At 42.6% G+C, this 27,787-nt stretch overlaps 1 protein-coding gene across 1 annotated transcript; it reads right to left on the reverse strand.

Moving 5' to 3' along the window:
* Positions 1-365: 365 nt before the first annotated feature.
* On the reverse strand, positions 366-27,764 carry ell2 (elongation factor for RNA polymerase II 2). The gene is made up of 12 exons (XM_056273118.1): positions 27,591-27,764; positions 24,884-24,928; positions 19,363-19,487; positions 19,086-19,249; positions 14,384-14,643; positions 12,611-12,735; positions 10,759-10,831; positions 7,610-8,309; positions 5,587-5,659; positions 4,209-4,380; positions 1,607-1,651; positions 366-1,414 (listed from the first exon to the last, which is right to left on the reverse strand). Exons 1-12 carry the CDS (start codon positions 27,762-27,764, stop codon positions 1,298-1,300), a joined length of 2,073 nt encoding a protein of 690 aa, XP_056129093.1. The 3' UTR covers positions 366-1,297.
* Between the last annotated feature and the right edge of the window lie 23 nt (positions 27,765-27,787).

The raw sequence follows: 27,787 nt of genomic DNA on the forward strand, positions 1-27,787 counted from the left end.
AAATACACACACTTGTTCACTTTGTAGCACTCAGACACCGCCCTCACAAAACACTCCCTTTAAGTTGCTTCATCCCACCTACTTAAGACACACACACACACACACACACACACACACACACACACACACACACACACACACACACACACACACACACACACACACACACACACACACACACACACACACACACACACACACACACACACACACACCGGCCTGTTGCCAGGCTATTGTAATTCCTCTGTGTAGCCTCAGGGACCACAAAGGTCTGCTAAACTCAATGCTACCGAGTGTAAACCCCTTAAGGCACCCATAATGCACCGTGGACATTAAACACTGGTGGTGCTGAGAACAGTGACACCCCCCCCCGCCCCCCAAACTGTCAGGGGACTGTGCTCCTTTAGTTACCCCACCCTCACCACCCGACATGGCTATATTAACTAAATTTACAATCCATGCACACATACTGTCGTTGCGTCTCGTTTAGGTTCATATGATTTCTTCTGCGAGTTAAATTTCCTTCCTTTTCAGTTTGAACTCGGCACAACAGACAGCGACGTGTGGGAGCAGAATTATCCAGTACAGTATTTTTAGTAAGGAAGGAAGGAGAAGAACAAGGCAGGAGAGCCATCTTAGCCAATTGAGATGACATATCAATCTTGCGTGCAAAATGGCTTCAGAAAGTCAAACACATAAGGCCCATGGTCATTTTTTTTTGCATTGTTTTCTGACAAAAGTTAAACTTTTCTGTTTAAACAATAAATCATATGCGCCAGACTCTCTTCCCTAGTACCGAGTCTGAACGAAAATAAATATTTCTCCCTCTATTCTTTTAATTAAATACATGTTTATATTTTCTCTGCTGTTCAAAAATAGCTATTTTTTTATTGTTCTTTTTTTTTTGTCTTTAAATAAAGACCTTCAAAGGCTAGAAGAGTTAAGTATTCCCCAAACCCCTTCACACATGCAAATAGCTCCTTCCACTGGTCCAGTGGTGTAGAATTCCTGAGGAGCTTCAGGTAAAACCATCAAGGAAACAAAAACAGGGGATAAAATGAAAGTAAGAATTTCAAGACTGCAGGCAACATTGTAGCCTGTGGAATCAAAGGTAGGAAAGAAGGAAGGAATGGAAAAATAAGGATAATGAGAGAAGGGGAGGAGAGTAAGAGGGAAGTGGTTGCAGAGTAAGCAACAGATGGGATATAAATTGCCAGTTGGATACCCCATCCTGGTTTGATACTCTCCTCTCCCAATACTGATTTTTGAAAATGAACTGGCAGGCTGTGCTGTGCTCTTAGCTCCAGGCCTGGGCCCTGCGCTGGTCAAAGTCGGCTATCAGACGCTTGATGTGGGCCAACTTGTTGTGCAGGTACTCGCAGCGCTGCTTCTCCTCATGGTAGTTGGGACTCTGCTGCACAAAAACAGACATGTAACTATCATTAGTCTTAATGTGCCACCTTTAATGACAACACATACTAACAAAATGCCTTATGGCAACACTTTGGATGCAAACTTAACTGCATGGCATCGAAATTACTTCATGGTTTTAACCAATTTCTTAAGCAAATCATGAGCAATGAAAGAACTCTATAACATTACTTACTTCTTTCATCTTCTTGTACTCTTTCAAGACTTCTTCATGTACCTTCTGTAAAAGTTGAAATGAATATTTAACAATGTTAATGCAATATTTAAAACAGATTGTAGCCAACATTCACTAGCTTATCAAAAAATGAAGTGTGAAATGCATTACTTGATACATACATAAAAAAACAAAAAAAACCCCAGCAAAGACAATGTAACCATGGATTTCAAGATGTACAAAAACTCTACACTATCATTCCACATATGCAGGTTATGGGGTTGCCATAATATTTGGAATGGCAGCATTAAAGTTGCATTTAGTGATGTTTTTGATATTAACAGTGAATGAAACGATTCCATTGAATGCGAAAGGATTGGTTGTACTGCTGATCGCATCGAGAATCAACGCCACAGTTTTCCTTAACTAGACAGGCTTTGCCTTTACTTTTAGCCAAATGTTTGAACCTCTTCTCCCTGCTAAAAAACCGGATAAACCACTTGTGCAACCTATAAATTGAGAACGCTTGCCCTCTGTTTCACCCTTGACCCTGTTCTCAACATGCGAGTTGCTCAATTGGTTTATCTACAGATTTACAGCCAGACGGGGAAAGGTATATGGGGGATCGTTGGGCCAGATAATGTTGACAAAAAGCCTGTCTCTGGCTAAGGAAAACTAGTCATCTGATTCTGTGTTGATAGACAATACAGTGCCTTGCAAAAGTATTCAACCCCCTTTACAGTCATCACTGATTTCTGGATTATAAAAGATACTCACACATCTGTTCCTGAACATTATTATTTTTTGTGAACCCATAAGCTCTAACAGCATGTTCCCAAAGCCAAAATAAGTTATGTTTCGCTGACTTTTTATCAATAAAGTAAAAACTAAAATATAGTGCTTGCGTAAGTATTCAACCCCTTGTGCTCTGAAAGCTCCAAGTTTAATGACAAATTATTCCTAAAACAAACCCAGGTTACATAATTAGTGTGCACCTGTAAGATATTAAAGTAACTGTCTTGTTTATGGGTATAAAAAGCACTGTGTAAAGTCCATTAGCCGGGCGTGAACTCCATCAGAAAATTAAGACACTGTCTCTTACTAAAGTAAGAGACGGTGATTAAAATGCAGAAGGTGGGAAAGGGATATAAAACAATATCCAAGTGTTTGGATGTCCCACAGAACACTGTTGGATCCATTGTCAGAATGTGGAAGCTGTATCACACCACCTAGACGCTTTGTAGGGCAGGCTGTCTCTCAAAGCTAAGTGTCTGAAGAAGACATGGGCTTGTGAGGAAGGCCAAAGATGGTCCTGCAATCACTTTGAAGGAGCTCCAGAGGTCAGTGGCTGAAACTGGAATAAATGTGCATGAGTCAACCATATCACGGGCTCTCCATAAATCTGGCCTGTATGGGAGGGTGGCAAGAAAGAAGCCGTTGTGCAAAACTATGCATATAAAAGCATACTTGGAATTTGCTACCAAGCATGAGGGAGACCCAGTTAGGATGTGGGTAAAGATTTTGTGGTCAGATGAGACGAAAGTTGAGCTTTTTGGCAAAAACTCAAAAGTGTTATGTGTGGCACAAACCTAACACTGCTCATGCCCTAAAAAACACCCTCCCTACAGTGAAGCATGGCGGTAGCAGCTTAATGCTATGGGGTTGCTTTTCATCTGCAGGCACTGGGGAACCTTGTTCAAATTGAGGGAAGAATGGATGGAGCGAAATACAGAGAAATATTGGAAGAAAACCTGTTGCAGTCTGCCATAAAAGTGAAGCTTGGGGGAAGGTTCACCTTCCAGCAGGACAATGATCCTAAGCACAAGGCTAAAGCAACAATGGCATGGCTCAGCAACAAAAAGGTGAACGTTTTGGAGTGGCCAAGTCAAAGTCCGGACCTCACCCCATTAAAAATCTGTGGCACAGATTGAAAATCGCAGTCCAGAGGCGCCAGCCCACCAACCTGCAAGACCTGTACAAATTCTGCCAACAAGAATGGGCAAAAATTACTCCAAAAGAATATGCAAAGCTTGTACATACTTACCCTAAGTGAATCATGGCTGTTATTGCAGCAAAATGGTACTCTTCAAAGTATTGATATGTGGGGGTTGAATACTTATGCAGACATTATATTTTAGTTTGTAATTTATTTACAAAAAGTCAATGAAAATACTTATTTTGGCTTTGGGAACATGCTGTTGGAGCTTATGGGTTCACAAAAATAATATTGTTCCAGAAGAGATGTGTGAGTATATTTTATAATCCAGAAATTGGTGATGACTGTCAAGGGGGTTGAATACTTTTACATGGCACTGTATTGCTTAACACAGCTTTAATACTTCTAATTAACACAGGCTCTCTTATCAGTGAAAGATGTTACTTTTACAATGATTCTGGTCTAACTTTCTCCTAGATGACAAGCTCAATAATGCATTGATTTTAGGGCCTTAGGTTTCATAAGTGTTGACAACCTCTTAACTGGGGTTAAATTTGGTTAAAAGCTACAATAACTTTCAACCATTTTAGAATTTCTAATGGTCTTAAGCAATTAATGGAACTACACTATGTCAGTGAATGCACTGGAGCAACAGAACTGTATCAAATTAAGTTCTTGAAATATGACCTGGTACTCTTTGGTGCCAGGTGCCAGCTTCCGGCACTGGGCATCCAGCTGAGTAAAGCGGCGGGTGATACTCTCCACATGGGCATGCAGGACACGGTACTCATCATACTCAGCGTTGAAGTCGTCCTTGTATATCTGGCGCTGATCCGTGGATACCAACGACGTGTACTTCCTGCAATCACAGGTCACACAGCATTTCATGTATACAAACTCTGCAGCCCTTTCGCCTGTGTATATTTTTTTTCTTTTTGGATTTCCCCCCCCTTTTCTCCCAATTACCCCACTCTTCCAAGCCGACCCGGTCACTGCTCCACCCCTTCTGCTGATCCGGGGAGGGCTGCAGACTACCACATGCTCCCTCCGATGCATGTGGAGTCGCCAGCCGCTTCTTTTCAGCTGATAGTGAGGAGTTTCACCAGGGGGACATAGCGCGTGGGAGGATCACGCGATTCCCGTCATTTCCCCCTCCCCCCCCGAACAGGTGCCCCAACCGACCAGAGGAGGCGCTAGTACAGCAAACAGGTCACATACCCACATCCGGCTTCCCACCCGCAGACACAGCCAATTGTGTCTGTAGGGACGCCCGACCAAGCCGGAGGTAATACAGGGATTCGAACTGGCAATCCCCGTGTTGGTAGGCAACGGAATAGACGGCCATGCCACCCAGACACCCCGCCTGTGTATATTTTTCAAAGGTCCTTGCACACCAAGGCAGACATTTCATCATATTTGTTGCAAAATTTTGCTAGCTAGAATGAGTGCTTGACCAGTAATATGAGTGAACGTCAATGATGTCACACAATCTAAAACTAATAGAGAACTGGCAAAATGGGGGGCATTGATCAATACTGCTGTTCATCCTGTATTTTATAACAAAAAATATAAAGACTATATAGTCGCCAACCTGAAGGAAGCCATCTGGCTGGCATCTCAAGCCCAAGCTCTCAGTTACAATCACAAAAGCCTTAAATTGCCCCACAGACATCCGAAATATTTCCTGATGAAAATGTGGTAAAGCTTCAGTTCTTGGATGAAACAGCGAAATTCAAGATGCTACCCTCACCAAATTAAGCTGTACCTGATATTTTCTTTTTTCTAAAAGCGACGCCAAGAGATCATCGTCACTGCCGAGTGAACTTGGTGACTCTTTTCTGACAAGTGGTGCAAAGAAATTGAAACACACCACGGAAGAAAAAAATTCCTATCACTGTTTCCAAGTAGTGACTTGATATGACTGCTTGGACACAAGTAGTCATATCAAGTAATTAAAGTGTATTTTTCTAGGTTTTACAAATCTATCTAAGGGGAGGGCTAGCATCGGAGGGTCAATATCAAGGCAATTACAGTGGTAATACTTTCAGGTATAATGAATACTTACACTTCATAGTCTGGCATCACAGTGGTGGAAGAGAAATGTGTGGAGTGGACTGGCTTTTCTTTCACTGAGGAAACTGAAGAGACATGCAGGCTTGTGTCAGAACAAAAAGTAATTTACGATATACACTGATGAGCCAAAACATTATGACCACTCACAGGTGAACCGAATAATGTTGATCATCTTCAAACAAGCACACATTTCAAGGTCTGGGTAGATTAGATGGTAAGCGAACAATCAGTTCTTGCAGTCAATGTGTTGGATGCAAGAGAAATAGGCAGGAGTAAAGACCTGAGCGACTTTGACAAGGGCCAAATTGTCATGGCCAGATGACTGGGTGAGAGCATCTCTGAAACGGTAAGGGGGTACCTCCCGGTCGGCAGTGATGAGTACCTACTGATGTGGTCTGAGGAGGGTTAACCACAAACCAGTGACAGGGTGTTGTGCACCAAAAACTCATCAATGCACGAGGGGAATGAAGGCTTTCCTGTCTGTTACGAACCGACAGAAAATCTACTGTGGCACAAGTCACAGAAAATTTTAATGATGGTTATGGGAGGAATGTATCCCAAAACAGTGCATCGCACCCTGCTGCGTATGGGGTTTGCGTAGCCGCAGACCGGTCAGTGTCCATGATGACCCCTGTCCTCCATTGAAAGCATCTACAATGGGGCATGCGAGCATCTGAGCTGGACCTTGGAGCAGTGGAAGGAGGCTGCCTGGTCCAATAAGTCCGATTTTCTTTTAGATAACGTGGATGGCTGTGTACGTGGGCACCATTTACCCAGGGAAGAGATGGCACCAGGATGCAATGTGGGTAGACGACAAGCCAGTGGAGGGTGTGTGATGCAATGGGCAATGTTCTGCTGGGTCCGGCCATTCATGTAGACGTCAGTTTGACATATACCACCTACCTGAACATTGTTGCAGAACAGGTACCCCCCTTCATGGCAATAGTATTCCGTGATGGCAGTGGCCTCTTTCAGCAGGATAATTTGCCCTGCCACACTGCACACATTGTTCGGGAACGATTTGAGAAACATGATTAAGTGCTCAGGGTGTTGCCCTGGCCTCCAAATTATCCAGATCTCAATCCGATTGAGCATCTGTGGGATGTGCTCGACCAACAAGTCTGATCCACGGTGGCTCAACCTCACAACTTGTAGGACTTGAAGGATCTGCTGTCAATGTTTTGGTGCCAGATACCACAGGACACCTTCAGGGGTCTTGTAGAGTCCATGCCTTGGGTCGGTGCTGTTTTGGCGGAACACGGAGGACCAACAGCATATTAGGCAGGTGGTCATAATATTAGGTTGGCGCTTCAGTATGTGTGTGTATACATATATCACCAACACTTTTCTCCTTGAATAATTCCATGCCAATTTATTACTCCTGGATACCCAGAAGTGTACACTGGGGAAAATACATCAAATTGCTAAGATAGGAATAGAAACAACAAAAGGAGAAAATCAAAACAGAAAATAAATCGTCATATCCAAATGGCCACAAAAAGGACTTTAAAGGTGTTTTAAGTGGTTTAAGAGAATTTTTTGAGACATGAAAAGAAAGAAAGGGAAGGACTCCACAGGGAAATGAAATTTTCAACAGAGTAAACCAGCTTTCACAACCCATAGAGTAAAACAGAGCATAGTTTAATGCCTCAACAATCTAAACCTATGAGCAACATAAGCAAGGATTTAACTGTAAGTGGTTGGGTGGGCTATGTAACCAGACAGGCCAAAATAAAAGGAGTTACATGCCGAGTAGGATTCCAAAGTCTGAGAGACAAATTGGATTGAAAGTTGGACAGGAAAAGCAGGCTTGACACATGCAGACATGTGAATTCTGTACGGGTTAGATAAAAGTGAACAAAACACTAAAGCTCCAATTTTTAAGCAAGCTTGCAGCCATGGCATGTTTTTCACAAGAAGAAACCAAAGTACTTACAATGCATATCTGGCCACTTAATTTGGTTGATAATGCAAATGAAATACACACACACCAAAATAAAATAAGGAATACACACCTTGGTTATGGTGAGGATTCTTGATGAAGGCTTCCTTGTCCTCTTTCTCAGCACAGTGTCTCTTTCTGGGTCTATGACCACCCTGAGGTTGTTCTGCAGCCCTGGGCGAGCTACATCTGCCGCTCTCCTTCTGCTTCTCTTTCTCCGATTCTCTGTCCCTCTCTTTGTGCTTCTTAGACTTCTTCTTGGACTTCTTGCTAATGCTGCTGGACAAAGGAGGGTTACCTCCACTGCTAATGACAGTGGAGCTAACTGTGAGGGACGTCCGGAGAGGAGAACTGGGGGAGGTGACTAGTCTTCGGGATGGATTAGGGGGTTGGTAGCTCTCCTGCTGGGACCTTTCAGAGGAGTGAGGACAGTGGGAGGGGCTAGGTGAAGGGTCCCTGCAGGAAGAACTCTGGTCCAAAGGCAGGTCCTGTGTACCACGGCCCTCTGGGGTGCTAGGAGAGTTTGAGCTGGAGCCTGGACTTGGCTGCTGGTGAGAGGGTGCAGGTGGGTGGGAGGAAATAGGGAGGTGGGATGGAGGGGCAGAGGTGACACTGGAGGGTAGGGATGAGCGCTTAGTGCTGGGGCTGTTATCATCCTCACAACGGTCAGAAGACAATGAAGATGATGCAGTGTGCCCTCGACTGCTGAGGTGGGAGATACGAGCCTTCTTTGGTGCTAGAGGATCGATGAATTCAAACTCTAGTTGGCGTTTCTGCAAGAAAGCAACTGAAATTTAGGACATGCTTGCTTTACTACCTGACTATTTTAGCCCTGCTGTTAAAATGTGATCTGGATGGTCTGTTGAAATCAATCCAGTCACAGCCTTTGCATTTATGTCTGGTATTTATATACAAAAATGTGAACAGATTAGAAGCAAATTTGGGTGAAAGCAAAAAAGAACATTACAGTCTTGAGAGTCTTGTAGCCTGCTACCCCTAAGTCAACTCAAGTCAATTTTATTTGTATAGCCCAATATCACAAATTACAAATTTGCCTCAGTGGGCTTTACAGCAACACAACATCCTGACCTTAGATAAGGAGCAACTACCTAAAAAAAATCTAAGAGTGTTAAAAGCCCATTTCGTAGAGTTTGAATAGGAATATATCAAAAACTAAGCAAAACAATTATGTCACCGCAAAAACACTGAAATTAACTGTGGCTCAAAGGAAAACACAAGCATTAAGCACACCGATTTCAAATGTACTCAATTACACAAAGCATGTGTAAAATAAAAAGCAAACAGCAGCATAATAGTATCATACTCTTATATCCTCAAAGAAAAACAAAATACAAGGAAATTCACAAGAAGGAAGATGATATGAGGGATCTGCTACAAGGTCACAAAGCACACAGGCAAATATCCACCTGATAGTACCACATCACAGCATGTAACATGGAAGGGGTTGGTTGAAAACACTGCTGACCCTGACACAACGTTTTATTGACACTTTGACAATCTCATATCTCGCATGGCTATTTAAATATTTATTGTTTGTTCAATTCCACAACAGCACTAACACGTCAATGGAAAAAATAATTTCCCACCTTAAGAGCTTCACTGCACCCAATGAGTTTTTTTTTTTACTGGAGTAAACAATCAAGCTGGTATGCACATCCAGATGATGGTTGTGATTCTGTGTAGCTCACATGACTTTTTCAGTCTTTGTCATTTGTTAATTGGTCAAATGACAATCGTGCTGATAATGGTCTACTTTAACAAGATCCCAGAAAGTTGAATCAGTTCATCTGGGCACAAAATCTAGTGGGAGAAATGTTTCATCACTCATCTAAGTGACTTTGTCAGTCTCAGCTGACTGCAGGTATCCCCAACCTTATAAACAGCACAGTTGCATAACAGCTGAAACCAGCGATCATTTCCGTATGCAAATGCCGTAACCATTAATTAGAGTTAAGTTACGGTCCCACATCACCTGCTGATGCAAAAATCAGATCTTGTTGCGCTGAATGTGGGCAATGCAGGATGTGACGCCACGTGGGTTCAACCACACACACTTCTTTACAATTAGTTGAGGCTGCGGATTCGCCGGTCAAAGTTTGAAGTTGAGCTCCACGCCAAGCAAAAACGCAAGTTTCCTTCACCCCCGAAAATGAATGTTTTATTCGCTCCTTCGCTCACACAGAGTGGAATTGAACGGGAGGCATATATTCCCCTATGTTAATTACATGTATGTGTAACCATACCCTGACAATGGCCACGTGTACTATTCACAGAGGATTGGGGAATAGCTGCAATCACAGGGTTGTAAGATGGCAAAAGATGTACTCTTAGCCCTCCTCCTCAGTTCAGGGATGGTTGTTCCCTCTTCACATAGATGGCCTCTTTGACCCTCCATTCAAACCAGTGTTCCTCCCTATCAACGATGTGCACATCCTCATCCTTGAAAGAGTGGCCACTGGTCTGTAGATGGGTGTAGACCGCAGACTGCTGGCCTGACGAGGCAGCTCTCCTGTGTTGTGCGAAGCAGATGGTACATAACCATCCCTGAACCGAGGGGGGCTAAGAGTACATCTGTCGCCATCTTACAACCCTGTGATTGCAGCTATTCCCCAATCCTCTGTAAATACCACATGTAGTCACTGTAACTCTTAATGTTCACAGCAATTTGTATATGAAACCAATCAGTCAGCTGCAACTGATAAAGTCACTTAGATGACTGAAACCTTTCTCCCACTAAACTTTGTGTCCAGATGAACTGACTCAACTTTCTGGGATTTCCTTACTTGAATTAATGAGCATGTATCAAACAAAAGTTCAGTTCCTTAATTTGACTTTGCAGAGAAGAGACCGTCTTTGACAACTCCAGACTAAAGGCTCTCCACCAATGCTGCCCAAATTAGTTGAGACAATATGATCACCATTCTACCCCCTGGATGGACACTTCTCAATAATGTTAACAGACCTGGTTGACTCTGATTAAACTGGAGGACTTCTAAAAGTACAATCAAATCTCAGCCAGATGCACTTAGCATGCATTGCAATCACTTATTGATCTTAATGTAAACTGTGTGCACTTACACATTGCCTCAACCTGTGGCTTTTTCTTATTCAGATCTGATATCACGAGATAGATCACAACTTTGTTATTTGGTGTGAATGGATCTGCATGAGGCTGAAGGTGTATGGCGTTTGTGTGCTTACCTGTGGGGACGCAGCGACCCTGTCTTTAGGAGAACTGCTTGTTGAAAGTGCCTCATTGGGAGGACCCAATTTACTGTGAGAGGAAACAAATGGGCATAGTAATGCAACAAGAAGACAGGTTGCAGCTGAGTAAGCACATATTATGGATCTCATAACATCTGATTCAACTTAACAACTAAAATCTGAATTTACTGATCAATAATTGAAAAAGTGGCAGGTCTACCTTTTTGTAATAATATTAATTTTGGATTTGGACACATTGGGCCTTATTCGTTAAATGGTCTTACATACAAAAGTTATTCTTACACACTTTTTGTAGTGCTCAAGTTTTCCTCACAGAAGACAGAGCCTTAGTAACTCCTGAATTTAGACACCAACTGGCTAACATTATTGATTTTGCTTCTTGTCTGTAAGACGACCTTGAGGGCTAAAAAACTCCATCAGTGTATATAAGAACAAATGTGTGCATAAGACCATTTCATGAATTAAGTCCACTCTCCTGTTAGTCTGATTAATCTTTAAAGCTACACCATGCAAATTTGGCACAGCAGCAGTGCTTGCTGGCTGGGTCACACTTTCTTTGAAGGGGTGTGCATAAGATTGACATGACACCTGTTATGAAGATGAAGAGAATCTTTATGAATGTTTATGGCTGTTGTCATTAAGTGTTATTTGGTCAATTATGTCATTTTTAATGTAAAGTTGACATTCTTAGAGACATCTGTTTTCGAGCTAGACACATGAAATATACCAAATTGAGCGGCTCAGTCCCACTCGGGTTGCTACAACAAAGACATCTCAACCAATGTCAACTTGGCATTAAAAATGACATAACTGACCGAATGACACTAGTCAAACATTCATAAAGATTCCTTCGTGTTCATGACAGGTGTCATGTCATGGTTATAACAGTGTCATGTCAGTCTTATGCACACCCCCTCAAATAAAGTGTTACCACTGGGTGCAAATGGTACTTCCTTGGTGCTTTCAACATTGTGTTGCAAGGCTGCAGTAGTATACAGTAATGAAGGCTTGATGCTAAATTATTTTTTCATCTACCACAATGTATTAAACAAGTCAATTTCTGAAGACCATTACTGCTCGTTCTTCTGAGTGTGTGAGACCCCTCTTTGTTACTGACAATTTTGAAAGATCAGAAGTATATTTGTTATGCAGGAGGACCAAGGATGGAATCGTCAATCCATTAGTGGATCAACGAATAAACCACAACCGTTGCATTTTACTGAAACCTCATCAGCCATTTTTAGAGTTCTGATGCTCACAGTCTCTTCAGCTGGTGTCTAGTATTATGCTCTAAGCACTCCCAAATGCTCTGAATTTCTGAATGACAATAGAGCATTCATGGAGTTCTGTGAAGCTCTTAGAGTGAATTTATGAATGTACTCCAGCTGGTAGCACCAGACCACTTGAGGCTCTAGCAGCAAAACTACATGGTGTATTTAATTGTCAGTGGGTACAATTAGTTCTGCATAAACTCAAGATCAATTAATAAAAAAATGGTAGCTTTAACGAAAATATGGGTTTAACTAGGTTTTGGATGCAGGCCATCAAATACATAAACTTCTGAATAGGCTGAAAACCCTGCATCCTTCATTCTTAGGACTGCCTCAGCTTTACATCTGATGGACGCAGGCAGATGTTTTACATTGATGACAGGAAAATAGACAAGAAGAAAAGAAAACAGACAAGCACAGCGTAATCTGTGTAACTAATTTTTTTGAGCATAAAGGTGAAATTTTTGTCCTTTTTATTCCCTGAAGTTATTTTTGGTCTTCAAGCAAACATATCCTAAACCCCTGAGTGTCAGCAAACAACAGAGCAATTTCTATACCGAGCCAGGATCCTGTCCACCTGGGCCTTCTCATCTTCAGAGTAGCCCGGCCAATCTCGCTGGACCTCACGGTAAATGAAATCTTTCAATGAATAAGAGTTGTCTTTGGGGTTCAGATTTGCCACCTGTTTTGTATACACACAAACAATAACAATTTTTACTGGTATTTATTTTCTGCTAGAGCATTGGAAGCTTACAACAGGTGTGAATACATTCAATTTCAAGGGCTGGCTAAACCATAGCTAAACATACATCTGTGTATGTAAATGTAGGTTTTAAAACTAAGAAGCTTGTTGATAGAAACTTTGTGGTTGAGCATGCATCAAGACTTGGTGGTGAGAAGTGGTCCTTCTCAGAGCGATTTGCATACTATGCTCTACTGCCTGGGTAGAGGAAGCTATCTTTCAAGACAGAGCTCCAGCACAAAACTAACTACAACCATTTATTCATTCATTCATTCTATACACTATCTTCATCCAATATTTGGTCACCAGATTGCTGGACCCTACCAGTCTGTAAACGGTATCAGACAAGGGTTAGGGCTATGAGATACACTACATGGTCAGAAGTATGTGGACAGCCCCTTCTAATCAGTGGGTTCAGTTACTTCAGCCATATTCATTGCTGGTAGATGCATAAAATCAAGCATACAGCCATGCAATCTCCATAGACAAACATTGGCAAACATTGAATGGGTGGTACTGAAGAGCTCAGTGACATTCTGTCATAGAATGTCCCTTTCCAACAAGTCAGTTGGTCAAATTTCTGCCCTACAAGAGCTGTCCCGGTCAACTTTAAGTAGATGGATGCCAGGAAAACGCTACCTCCCTTAATGCATAGTGACAACTGTAAAGTTTGGTTGAGGGGGAATAACGGTCTGGGACTATTTTTTATGGTTTGGGCTAGGCCCCTTAGTTTCAGTGAAGGGAAATCTTAACGCTACAGCATACCATGACATTCTAGAGAATTGTGTGCTTCCAACTTTGTGGCAACAACTTGGGAAAGGCCCTTTCCTGTTTCAACATGGCAATGCACCTTGCACAAAGCGAGGTACTTAAAGATGTGGTTTACTGCGTTTGGTATGGAAAAACTTGACTGGCCTGCACAGAGCCCTGACCTCAGCCGCACTGAGATGAATTGGAAGGCCAACCATGAGCCAGGCCTTCTCACCCAGCATTAGTGCCTGACCTCACTAATGTGACTGAATGGGAGCCAAGCTCCGCAGCCATGTTCCAAAATCTAGTGGAATGCCTTCCATGAAGAATGGAGGCTGTTATAGCGGTTGCGGGGGGGGGGGCATTCTATATTAATGCCCATGGTTTTGGAATGAGATGTTCAACAAGCACATATAGATGCAATGTTCAGGTTTCCACATACTTTTGGTCATGTAGTATATCTCTCAAATCTAAGGAGCAAGCAAGAGTCTTCCATTAAAAAACAAATATGCAAGTTTTGGGGATGGGGGGCATTTGGAAGAAACGTACTCAAATAAGAGTAGGATATGCAAACTCAGCACAGAAGGCCACAGAACCTAATGCAGGAACTTCTTGCCATGAAGCAACAATGCTAACCACATATCCTGCAGGCCACCGTCCAGCACAATATTCCTGAATCGAATCAGCTTATCAATACTTGTCATTTCCCTTGTGTAATTTGTAACTTTTCTCAAACACAATCAATGCTTATACGAACCAATCTTTGGCTTTCATTTTCTTAAGTGTATTCCTCAATGCCAAGTCTCATTTGAGGGCAGTGGCATCTTCTATCCCCTACCTGTTGCAATGTGGTCCCCAGGGAACTGCGATCCTTCTGACTGATGCCGTCCCGCTGCAGCCGGGCTAGCACCTCCAGCTTCTTGTAGGACCTTAGGGCCAGAAGGTGAATGATACGGTTCCGGTACGGCCGCTGGGACACTGGGTTACTGACAAGGCACTTGCGGATGGTGTTGGCTGGGTTGATGGGAGTGGAGCGCTTGCGCTCTGGGACTACTTCTGGTGCCAATGGTGCTGGCTTTCGGATCTGCACTTGTTTCCCTGTGAAAGAAAGAGGTGAAAGTAGATTAAATGTCAAACCTCTCTCTGCACCAGAAAACTGTTAGCTTATGTGGTCAAGTACAATTCACACCAATCACAATGAAACCCAAGTTAATACAGCCAAGTGAATCAAAACATGGAGTATGTGCTACACAGAAATCTGGCAACTTCAAACTATGGAATCAAGCAATGAAGACTGCTTTCACAATAAGTCACAACCATCCCTACAACAGACTAAGGAGCAGCTGCATAGCTTGAAAACATTGCTCTTGCTGAATAAATTACACCCAATCTCCACTGGACCTTGGGAACCTGACGGAGTTTGTTACAAACTGCTTTGTTTCTGTCACCACTATCACAGACAGCCACACAAACAACACAACAATGGCATGTATCAACTATAATTATTTAGGAGAACCTGATTTACTTGGAAGACTCAAGTTAATTAAGAACGTAAGATGCCTCGGCTCTATCCTGGTAAGCCACGTGCTTAGCCAGGATGCCTTGACATTTCCCAATACTGCTTCTCAGTCGTTATGAAATTCTAAGCTTGTTAAAAGATTAGGGTTAGAAAAAAAACTTGTTGCAGCCATGTTGCCTCTTTCTGCCCCCATCCCACCTCTCACTAAATGGTAACAGAGCTCACATACACGTTTGTCGTCTCACAAGCGAATGGTGGACTGATACAGGTGAACGGCTTTCTCTAGTAAGCTTTCGCCTTCAGAAAGTCAGCCTAGCGACTTCATATGCTGGACTTTCAATTGAGGTTAAAAAAAAGGTAGGAGTGTGGTAATTTCTCACAACAATTATTTTTTGGTTGTCAACACTATGGCAACTTAGACAGTTAAATTTAAAACAACATTAAATGCCACCACATTTATGATGACAAGGATTGGATAAGTTCCCACGGAAGACAAGTTACAGGCTGTTACCAGAAACTCATAGGCCTAGTCTTTGGAGACAATGAGTTATAAGGCACCTTTCATATTGGGTAGTAGGGTGATCACTGAGCCAGCTGCAACATGCCTCTGTAACGCCCCTTTCGTATGCTGCTCCTCTCGATTCACAGTTCTCATGTGGGCCCTTGTATGCAAATAGATCCCCAAGGGCCTGACAACAGACCTAAGGAAGCTTTAACTGACTTTTCAAGTTTGCAGAGTGAGAATCCTTAGCCAATTATAAAACGCATTTTAAAGGGCAATCTGTTAAGAAAACACTGTACAGCTGATATGTTAACTGTAAACAATGCAGACATGCAGCAGTTACATGATAAAGAGATGGGTTGAATAGACAAGTAGAATTGACAGCTGCTGCTGTGATTACACCATTTGTGGGATAGAGCTGTCAGAACAATGGGTCAGTTAGCATGGCTAATGCTAAAGTCAGCTAATATTTTAGGAATGCATCTCTGCAGTCTTCACTACACAGCAAAATGATGAATTAGTCTGCTATAGCTAGCAAAAACTAATCACACAGCCATTGATTAATCAAAGTTGGATCATCAACAGAACATACGGGGGAAGAGAACGAAAGAACAGAATGTTTGTAGGTTGTAATAAATGGGCCAAATTGGGATATCAGCATGATAGCAAATTAGTTGGGTGTTGTGCAGGAGGTGCAAACAAAGCCCTCTGCAGTGAAACACAGAACAATGCAGTTTCACCATGAAAGAAATTTCGCCTTTAAGGGTTACGGAAAAGACATTTGGCATGGGACGTTACGTCAACAGAGGATGTTATGTTACACATCTTGTATCCTAACCTCTACTAGTTGGACAGAGTTCGTCACTGAAGCTGTGAGAGTGATACACTAAATTAGATTAGACAAGCGTTACTTTTTCTTTTCCATTTGCATGACCTCAATCCAGGTGGCAAGTGGTGGACAGGAAACTGGCCAACATGTTTGTAGGGCTGTCAAAATTGGCCAAACATTACGTTCAATTATTACTTCTAAAAAAACAAAAACAAAACATGGGTTCAAACCCATTCGAACATATTTTTGCGCATTACGTCTATAAGCGGGCAAACCAATACAACGAGAGACACAACAACTTGTATAAGTATATTCATTTGAACATAAACATGTCTTTTAAAAGATCTACATACCTACAAATTACAAAATAAATAAAATACTGTCCTATACCGTAAAACTTCATTTAAAGACTATGGACCTCTCTATCTCTCTGCGCCATGGTTGGTGCCGGAGAGAGAAATGATGGTATCGGAGACTGCACCGATACCGATACCAGTATTGGGTATCGGTCCGATACTGTGCGCGTGTACTCATACTCATAAAACTGCTCCAATACAACACCACCCGATACCACTTTACAGCAGCGTTACATTCACCTCTCAGTTGAGTAGGTAGGCGGTGGAGGAGGAGCAATGTTAGCCGTGTGGAGATATTTCAAAGTAAACGACGGTGACAAAAGTAAAGCCGACTGCAAATTATGCTCAGCAAAATTTAGCGGCCAATCGATCCTTATTCTAGTTCAAACACCCACCCTCGTACTGCATGCATTCGCCAACTGCGTCTCTCTGGCCGGCAGTCTCGAAGGAGACGCCTCGTCCAGGCCGAACCGCTGCTTTTTCCGACACACAGAGGCGCATTCCCGTGACGAACACAAGCCGACTCCGCCCCCCTCCCGAAGACAGCGTTGCCAATTATTGCTGCTTCATCGAGTCCGGCCATAGTCGGATCTGACGAGACCGAGGCACGAACCCCGGTCCCCAGTGGGCAACTGCATCGACACAAAGCCGATGCTTAGACCGCTACACCACCGCGGACTGAAAAAAAAAAAACTAGCTCTTTCAACACAAGCAATTTGATAAAACAACTGAAGAACCAACACGACGCCGAGTTCAAGGCGTTTGCAAATAGCAGCGGGAAAGAGCAACAACCAACTTTGCAGCAAACGCTGGAGAAGCGAGAGAAAATGTCCAGAGACAACCCGCGGGCGGTGAACATAACAGCTGAAACATATAGCTGAATGTTAAAATGTCAGTAACGACAATTTGTTACATTAAAAAGTGTGGTTATATTTTAGTGAAATGTGTGGCAATGCCATGTTTAAGAAAAGTATTGAATGTTAAAATGTCAGTATGACAATTTTGTTACACTTAAGTGTGGTTCTATTATAGTGAAATGTGTGGCAACGCCATGTTTAAGAAAATCTTATAGCTGAATGTTCAAATGTCAGTGACGACAGTTTGTTACAGTCAGAGAATGAACAACGTCTGATGAAAATAAAACGCATTTTCAAAGTAATTGTAAGAAGTGTAATGGCATTATTAAGTACTCATATCGGTACTCGGTATCGGCAAGTACTCAAATGTAAGTACTTGTACTGAAAAAAAGTGGTATCGGTACATCCTGCCAGATGAATTATTCGTAATTGATGCCTAATTTTTATACAGATTAGGGATTATTTATACTGGTCTAAATAAAGAATTTGGTAGTATTTTTGGTATACTAACTGTAGCATACATATGACTTTATCTTGAGGTTCCACAACTTTTACGTTTTCTGCCCAAAATCCAAAGTATTTCCAAACGGGGCTTTTTAGATTGTTCAGAGTGAAAATCATTCTCTCTGCCATCTTTACCACATGGTTGTTGTTGAATTATTCGGTCGTTTCAGCTTGACCTAAATTTCATTTTCAACCAATGAAACTGACATTGTGTGACACCTGTCCGTCATGCAGCGTATTTAGTGCAGCAGCCAAGGCCCTCGCGAGAATTCGTGAGGCAGACAGCCACAGTAGTGCTTTTTTTCCCCACAAATGAATACTCATTTTCAAACTCAAATGTCTGTTTTTTTTGTTTTTCAATAATTTGGTTTTATATATGCTTTGTTTTTTTTTTGCTATTCCGGGGCCCTGCGATGGCCTGGCTGCCTGTCCAGGGTGTCTCCCCGCCTGCCGGCCAATGACTGCTGGGATAGGCTCCAGCGTCCCCGCGACCCTGAGAGCAGGATAAGCAGTTTGGATAATGGATGGATACGTTCGAATTTGGAATATTCATTGACTGCCCTACATGTTTGTGTATATCAAGTGTGTGAGGGTGAAAGACAGAGCAAGTCTTGATTGTATACAAGTGATAAATACTTAAACAGGAGCAGTGCTCACTGGAAGACTACCAGGCTTCAGCCCTTTCCATGGCATTCTGACAGTGTATGAAAAAAGCAGATATAGCTTAATTTGCCTTCCTTGGCCCTTTTCAGTCAAAATTAAACCAGAATGACAGCTTTTACCTTTTAGAATCTCAAAGGAGACGATGTTTAAAAAATGCGAAGAAGTGTTGACAGAACTCAAGGCCAGGTGCCATGCTTGGATCGAGCCTAGGTTTTGGCCATGGCAGTTGCAGACCAGAAGCAAAGGCACTTTTGGTTTGGGTGGTAGCAGATGCATGCATTATTAGAGTGGGATGCATGGAGAGCCTTACCCCTGTATTGGCCCCCAGGCTTGATGACTTTGGTCCCACGTTCACGTGTGTCCTCCACAGCCTGGGTCATGCGCTCCCGAGTTACCTGGTAAGAGTCACTGGTGGCGCACACTGTGACTTTGTCTTGTATCGTCCCCAACAATGAAAGATGGGAGGCTCCCGAGCTGGAGAAAGAAAGGAGAGCAGGCATTCTGATGAGTGGTAAAACAGTCATTAAGGACTACCTGTTTAGCAAATTATCTGTCTTATTAGTCACCGCTTTGAACCACTACATTACCTTGTTGCATTTTGTTGAATACACTCAAAGCTTCCCTGAGGATTGTCCTTCCCCACGCTGGACAAGTAGAAGTCAAAATTCTGGAAGGCGTCAGAGGAGGACTCGGTCCTGGGAATCTTAATACGCTACATAAAGTTCACAAAGAGAATAAATCAATGAAGGAAGTATTCCTGAAAATTTATCAGTTTGTTCTCGGTAGTTAAGATGATTAATTGGGCTGAAATGGTTTGTGCCAGCAATTTAGATTTTTGAATATTAGGTGGTTTAACGTGACCGAAAGGTAAAAATAGTCACTGGCTGTGACTACAGCTCAGCTATGGAGTTTGATGTGAACAGCATAGGTGCTAGCATGCCACAGGGGGGTCTCTGATGTCTGAGAAGCCATGGGAAGGGTGTGTGTTTATATGCAAGGAGGTTTCTATAACATAGATCCAGCTATGGACTGGATGTCAGAGATTTATTTATAGGCAGTGTGTGTGTGTGTGTGTGTGTGTGTGTGTGTGTGTGTGTGTGTGTATGTCTGAGTGGGTTAGTATGCGTACAGCGTTAGGTAGTTACCCCATGATCCACTACAAACCGAAAATATATTGCTTTCACAATGCCCATCTATCAAAACCAACTTAATGATCAGCACCCATACTGCAGTTCTGTTTGAGTTTTATTCAAATGGATTAGCAGTCATTATAAATAAATCCGAATAATTCGGTGTTAAAAGACCACTAGTCCAATCTAAAATGTAGAGCTGTCCCAGATACCTTTTTTTGTGCTTCGAATATTTGGCAGCAAGTATTCGAAGGTATTTGAAGCTTTGTTATGTGGGTGGGGGGCCGACAACTGACTGCAATAATCTAATTAAATAAATTACATCCTCAAACTATAAAAACTAAATTGCGTTTATGATTGATGTTATTATGTCTTTATCACATGCTATCATTAGGATGTTATTGTCATTATGCTTCAAGGCATTTCCTTTTTATTGAAATAAACTGAGCGGCACAGTGGTGCAGTGGTTAGCACAGTCGCCTCACAGCAAGAAGGTCCTGGGTTCTAGCCCCAGGGTAGTCCAACCTTGGGGGTCATCTCGGGTTGTCCTCTGTGTGGAGTTTGCATGTTCTCCCGGTGTCTGCGTGGGTTTCCTTCGGGGGCTCTGGTTTCCTCCCACAGTCCAAAGACATGTACGTCAGATGAATCGGCCGTACTAAATTGTCCCTAGGTATGAATGTGTGTGTGTGTGTGTGTGTGTGTGTGTGTGTGTGTGTGTGTGTGTGTGTGTGTGTGTGTGTGTGTGTATGTCGGCCCCGTGATTGCCTGGCGGTCTGTCCAGGGTGTCTCCTCGCCTGCCGCTCAATGACTGCTGGAATAGGCTCCAGCATCCCCGCGACACTGAGAGCAGGATAAGCGGTTCAGATAATGGCTGGATGGACAGAAAGACCAACATGTCCACATTCTTTGGCAACAGGGAATTTCTCGATTTGCTTACAATAAATCCAGCTTTCACAAAGAAATGCACTCTAAAGGGACTGAAGTGGCAGCGATGCAAAGCAAACACTTTGCTACAGTTGTGGAAAATGGTCATCATTTCATCTCCACCCCTAAAGAGAGACCGGAATCTGTTTTTGACCTGTCTTTTAAAAAGTCTTCCAGTTCCTTCTTTGCAGTGACAGTCGCCTCTCAATCGTCATCCATGGACAAGAGGAGCTGTTTCTCGCTTTTGGTCAGTTTTAGCCCTCTTTTTTGGTGCAGTCGATGAAATGCCTCCTCCACCCTTGTCAATAGTTGATTGACATCTTGCTCTTGCTCATTTATGACAGAGTGCTCAGCCAATCTGGTCACCTTTGTGTACAGCTGTACCTTTTCCTGGTAAGACAGCCAATTCAATTGCTTGAGGCGGGGGTCACTGGCTGCGCCGAGGACACTAGCTTCATTCATGTTTGACGCTCACTGCCTCCTTTCAATTTCCTCCACCCGTTTACTTTTCAGAGCTTTGATTGTGTTGTCATCCTCATACTGTAAGATGCCTTCTTTTGACATTTGTCAGCATTGGCACAACTGCTGTCAAGGACCCATTTTCTTCTTGTGATGACAGATCAGTGAGGGTGATAAAAGGCCTAAGGATGGTTTCCTCTGCTATGGCCCACTGGACTGTCTCTGGTCAGGTTCAGTGTTTGAATCAGCCCTTTTGGTGACATTTAGGGTCTGACAGGACAGCTGAAATGGGCCACCTTTGCTTGTAAAGACAATCCAGCATAAAGTACGTCGGGTTCCAACATGTTGGGACATCTTGAATGAGTTTGTGCTCTGGGACTTGCTGCATTTTCTCTTTTTTTTAGTGCCAAAGCAACTGCAGCGTTAAAAGTGCCCCACAAAAACCCTTCCAGCAGCCATGGTATAGCATACAGGATTGTGTTTAAGTGCCGCTGTAATGCAAAGGGCTGGAGTGTGTGTCCAGCACAGCGCACACCCATGACTGTCCCCAACGACGCCTCCTGCTGCAGCATTTCGGCGCACCGGACAAAAAAAAATGTAATGCGTGCCGTGTACAAAGGAGAAGCTACTTACAGTTTTCAGGTGATTTAAAAAACTCTTTATAGATCTGTGATATGCCAGGGTTTTTTTTTGTTGCATATCTGGCGCTCAACTTTTTGGGGGTCATCTTCACAAATTTTGAATGTATTCCAGATGCTTAGCTTTTTGGACATCTTGCCAAACTAGCTGTAAATCATATCTTATGGGCACTGCGTGTAGAAGAGATGAGATGCTGCGTTCGCATGGACGTTTTTCCATTTTATTCTGTGCCATACTGCCAACTGCTGTTTACCATCTTCCAGGGGGGGGGGGGACCCCGGAGTACTGATTTTGCCGTCAATTACCATGGTAACGATCAGAGGCTTCAAAGCATCAGGACAGCCATATTAAAATGTCAAACTTTGGTATAGAGAATGTGACAGTGTTGGAATATTTTACACTAAACTAGAAGAGTGCACTCAGTAGAGTGCAGATCCCTGCCAGGCCTATCTCCCCTTCACCGGTGCTCAGACTTGGCAGGAAACTACCCCTTTTTCGCATTTCATGTAGTTTTTTGCTGTCCAGACATTCTGAAATTAATGTGGATACAATCTGGATATGCCAAAAAACAGATTTCAGCTGACAGTCTGAACAAGGCCACAGTCATAACTGTGCTAGGGATGGGCATTTTGAATTATTTTCCTTGTTCGGTTAATGGCAGAATTTGATCGGTTAACCGTTTACTTTATACGTCTAATAGCCTGTAAAAGCACGTGACAACACATAAGACCACAACCAACAATAAAATTCATCAATTATATACAATGCATTTAGTACCGTCTCAAAGTCAATAGTAATATTTCTGATGAATTTATTGAAACTTTCAAAATGTGGAACAATGCCTGGTAAAACAAAATACAGTATCTTGAATATAAAAAACAATAAGCAACTTTTCCCCCTCACAATACACCTCTTAAATATTGTATTTAACCAAAATAAATGGGCAAATAATGCGCAAATAGCCTACTTCCAAAAATGAGAAAAAATATACATTAAAAACTTAAATCCAAAACTGCCATTTAATAAATAAAAAAAATGAAACATAACATGAAACACCAGTAACTGGTTGAGCAGATGAATAGGTGGGCTCACTTTTTTTATAACATATCTTATTTTAAACATTGAACATTAAATTTTTACCAACAAGTGTCTGGAAAGTTAACACAAAATAATTTTAATGAAATGTCAGTTGATGAAACAGATGTTAAATAATTAGGCCTAATTATTAGTTACATAATAAGATCAAATGTATGGACTATGTATTTAAGGCAGCTTACAAGAAGATATTTTATTCATCACACACATGCCTCGAGAGGGCTTGCTACAGCTCGTTTGAGCTCCATTACCTTTGGAGATTCTCCAGCTACAGGTTGCAGGTGCCTGTTCATCAGGCTGTGTCACCAGGTAAACCGCTGAGATGCACACGTGGGTCTCACTGCAGAGTCCTGTTGTCGTGCACTGCAGAGATTTGAGTGCTGGCAACATATCTTCCACTTTCTGCCAGGTGCCACTGGTAAGTTCCAGGGTGCGTGCATCACCGATTTTGGTGACATTCCTGTCTGACAATGTGGCCGTTACCACCCATCGTTGCTCATCCAGCCGTTCCATCATATCGGACACCGAATTCCAGCGTGTGCAATGGTACTGTATCAATTTGTGGATGGGCCAACTCTGAAGCGCTTGCTTTCTCTTTAATGCACTTGTTGCAGTAGAGCCATGGTGAAAATGAGACACTAAACAGCTGCACACCACCACCACATGGCTCATATTAGCGCTACCAAAACCATCATTTATGGCAGGCTGAAGTGTATGGGCATAACAGCACAATGATTTCCATTCTTCTACCAAAGACTTGTGTGCAAGAACCATGTTCTTTGCATTATCATGCACGCGTGCACGGACTTTTCCAGTCAATCCCCATTCTTCAGCGACAGTTTGAAAATGTGCAGCAATGTTTTCGGCCATGTGTCTCATCTGTGCTGCAAGTTTGTAAGACAGCAGTTTTAATTTCCTATCCCTCCATGCAGGAACATGTTAGTTATATATGCTTCTGTTGTAAGGGCAGTCCACACACCTGTGGTAAAGGCAACATTGTTAACAGCACAAAGGTCTCATTTTAATTCCCCAACCGTGTCGCTGTATTCTTTCTCAACCTGTGCTGTAATTGTCTTGCGTGCAGGTACCTTATATTATGGCTCTTTAAATTCCAGGAGATCACGAAAGCCCCCCCCCCCCTCAACAAAATTAAGGGGTAACATGTCTTTCGTAACCATTGAAGTGATGATGAGCCGTGTTATCTGCTGTTGTCTACTGGAATCACACTTGCATTTAATGGTAACAAAGGATGCCATACTTCCTTTTTTTTCCTTCATTGAGAGATTTGTCATGGCACTTTTGTTGCACATATCTCATTGTAGTCACTGAACTAGTATAACTAAGTTTGATGCCACATATCTTGCATTGAACACGATGCAGCTCAATTTCTTCAAAATATTTCCACACTCCGCTGCCGCCATGTTTACCACTTCCCCAGAAAATTCAAGATCCGACTGCTAATCTCAAACCACCAATTAAAATAGAACAGAGGACTACCTTTAAAAGGTATTTTATTTTTGGAAACCATTAATTTAAGCAGCTAAACTAATAATAATGCCTAAAAAAATGAAACGTTAACATTTCAGGTAAAGATGTTGACATTTCGATTAAAGGTCCTTTTCGGTTGACCGATTTAACCATGCCCATCCCTAAACTGTATACAAAAAATTTAGGCTGATGGATCCAGTAGTTTGCAAGATTAGCTGCGGACACACACACACACACACACACACACACACACACAAAAACGCATAATCCCCTCAAGGCTATCCGCCTGTTGGGGGATAATGATGGATATGATCCACCCTCAACCAAAACACGCACAGACACAAAAACTAAAAAAGAAAAAAAAAGTACTTACACCTTGGAGTCCCTTGAATTGTATTTTTGGCCGCAAAGATACATTCTGAAATTCAAGAAAAATATATGAAGCCAATGTCAACATTGTGGAAGAGCACAGAGCTTAACAAGTCAATGACAGAGCAAAGTTAGAAAATAATGACTACAGACAGCATTCATGAAAATATTTGCCTAGTACCTATATAAAAAATATATAAAAACTCAAATTGGGCAACAGAAACAGCAGAGCCCAACTTTTTAAACATAAAAAGATAAGTTAACATTATAGCGCTTTAGAGACACTCCCTTGAACCATTCACTTTGAATACAAGTGCTGGGACTTGTACACAGAAAATGGTGGCATTTTTTAAGATATTTTTGAAGTCTGCTTGTTTTGTGTGGCGTTTGAAAGCTTAGTTGACGTCTACTTGAAACAGAGTGGACAACCACAAATATGCAGTGGCTCCTCTGCCGCTCTATAGATTAAGATGGATATGCTCTGGACTCGCTGTTTTTTTTTTCACTGTGAAGTAAATGAGCTGGCTAAATCATGGTTCACTCAAGTCCGGTGTCAACTATTCTGAGTGGAATGTGAAGTTTTATTGACAACAGCTTCTCAACATTTCTAAAGAACTAAAGAACACTATCTGGAAAATAAACCTGCTGAAATATAAGCTCTCTCACTCACACACACACACACACACACACACACACACACACACACACACACACACACACACACAAGAAATCCAAGGCACTAATGCCACAATCTATATTTTCAAACAGTGTGAGATAAAGCTAAATCTAACAAATTCTGAGTGTAGAAAGCCAAGCTTTAACTCCATGCTACTGAAGTTTGAGGATCAAGCCAGTTTCCCATCCCCCAACATGCACTTGCACACCAACCAGGCCACTCACATAGTTCTGATCACATTTCATGTTACCACAGAAAGACAGACTTAGCCAGCTCTCACACTACAGTTCAGCCCCCCACACACACATCGAGAGGGGGAGAGAAACTAAAAGCAGGCAGTTTTGGCTGCTCAGTCAGCAAGAGATGGTAGGCTGCCGTTCAAAGCTGTGTATGGACCATTGCTACCACATCCAATAAGGTTGTTGCATGGGCTGTCACAAAAGAATTCCTTCAACTCACTGAAGGCCAACTATGCCAGTTGTACCGATACAGTCATGATTAGCAACCGTGTGATTCGTTTCAGTTCCAAATATGACTTACGCTGCCACACACAGATGCACACTGTACACACCGTTACAAAAAAAAAAGTTGTCAAGAGACCTCTGAACATTGTGGTTCCATGCTAGGTTAAATGAACTGTGACAGGCCCCAGGCCCGGTGTTTATTATATAACCACGTCGCCGGTGGCAAGTTAACAGGGCATAGTGTGTCGTCTGGCCTCTGCACTTATGGCTGCAGAAAAATCCCTAACCTTAATTCACCTGTGGTCTGCCTCGCCAAGATAATACCATTTGTACAGCTCAAGATTAACAAGTTATATTTGATCGCAAGTATGGGCTTATTGCGCTGCGCCTGAACAGTTGTCAGTCTGAAATGCTTTGTAATGGCTGGTGGCAAAGCGAAGTTGTTTGTTCGGAGCTTTAGAAATAATGCATGCCTGGACGACAACACGTACCGTGCGACACGGTTAATTTCCTCAGGAGGCTTCCGAGTCGAATCGTCCAACCGTGCATTACACTCACCGTTAACTCGTTTGGTTATCGTATTGTAGCGAATTGCGTTGTCCCCCGAATTCGCTACAGTATGTTTCCGAAAAAAAAGGGGGGTTATAACATATGGGGGGTCAGCTTCTTGGATTTGAGTTATTTCCTGAGAAAATAGGCTATTTCTCATCAATTTAAGCCGATGACAGTCAACACGCGCAAATCTCTTTTGAATACCTTTATTTGAATAGTAGTGTACCAGCCGAGACTTTCCGCCATTGCATCGCAACTAATTTCTATTTCCAAAGGCAGTCGAATATGAGAATCAAAGTGGGCTCGGTTTCCTACCTGCGCGATAACGGCGGTCTCCCTGCCTAGCAAGCCAAGTCCGCCGCACTCTTCACTTGTTAATAGCGTGAAACATTAAATGAGAAACTAGTGAAAATGTTAACATAGATAGCCTTCTGGTCTCCCCCCCCCCCCCGGCGTGCCCGAGAAAGCAGGAATTTGTCGAAGTAGTATGTTTAGGTTTGTCAACGTCACTGTCTTATCCAAACCCCGAAATTGTGACATTAGTCTTATGAAAGACGGGGAAAACTCCCGACATGGTTCGAATAGTCGCATGACTCACATGCTACCAATTTAAAAGGTTGATTTATTACTTAGGTCGACGTATGGCTAGTTTGGCAAGAAAGTGGACTTGGCCAGCACAGCAGAAAAGGAGAGAGCTAACGTCAGCTAATCAGAGTGTCTTATGCTTCCAACAGGTTTTCTGGAGAAATAACATTTGACAGTTAATAGAAAGCCGTCAGAGCAAGGGGCCCAGGTACAATGTAGTTTTGCTGGTTCATCTCATAATCGAGTACTTACGAGTCAATAAATGAATAACTAGCTGGTCAGCAAAAAAAAAAATTCCCGATGCCAACAAGCGGGCTAATTTAACTAGCTAGCGTTCGTAGCTTTATGCTGTGCGTGGCAGTTCGCTCCCCAGTTTGGACTTCCACACCAGTTCAGTCCCAGTTCAAACTGGGGAGGATGGCCGTTTTGCTTACCTTAGTGTTTTGGTAGCGCTCTATCGTTCTCAGTGCTGTCTCTGTCAATTTAACATGCAGGACGGTGACTCTGTCAGCGCTCGGTCGGCCACAATTCAATCCATACCTCCCATCCTCGGAGAGCGCCGCCATCTTTACCAGCCCTCCACCATCGTCCCTCTGACGTCCGAACATTTAGCAACCGTCAGTCCCTACTC

The sequence above is a fragment of the Lampris incognitus genome, chromosome 2 (genome assembly GCF_029633865.1).
Source record: "Lampris incognitus isolate fLamInc1 chromosome 2, fLamInc1.hap2, whole genome shotgun sequence".
NCBI classification, from domain to species: domain Eukaryota; kingdom Metazoa; phylum Chordata; class Actinopteri; order Lampriformes; family Lampridae; genus Lampris; species Lampris incognitus.

Bases quoted from the DNA above. Each gene is read 5' to 3' on its own strand.
- ell2 (XM_056273118.1), bottom strand. From the start codon at position 27,764: ATGTTCGGACGTCAGAGGGACGATGGTGGAGGGCTGGTAAAGATGGCG. The intron at 24,929-27,590 runs GTAAGCAAAACG...CTTGAATTTCAG, and splicing joins AGCGCTACCAAAACACTAAG to AATGTATCTTTGCGGCCAAA. The intron at 8,310-10,758 runs GTAAGCACACAA...GCTTTCTTGCAG, and splicing joins GGGTCGCTGCGTCCCCACAG to AAACGCCAACTAGAGTTTGA.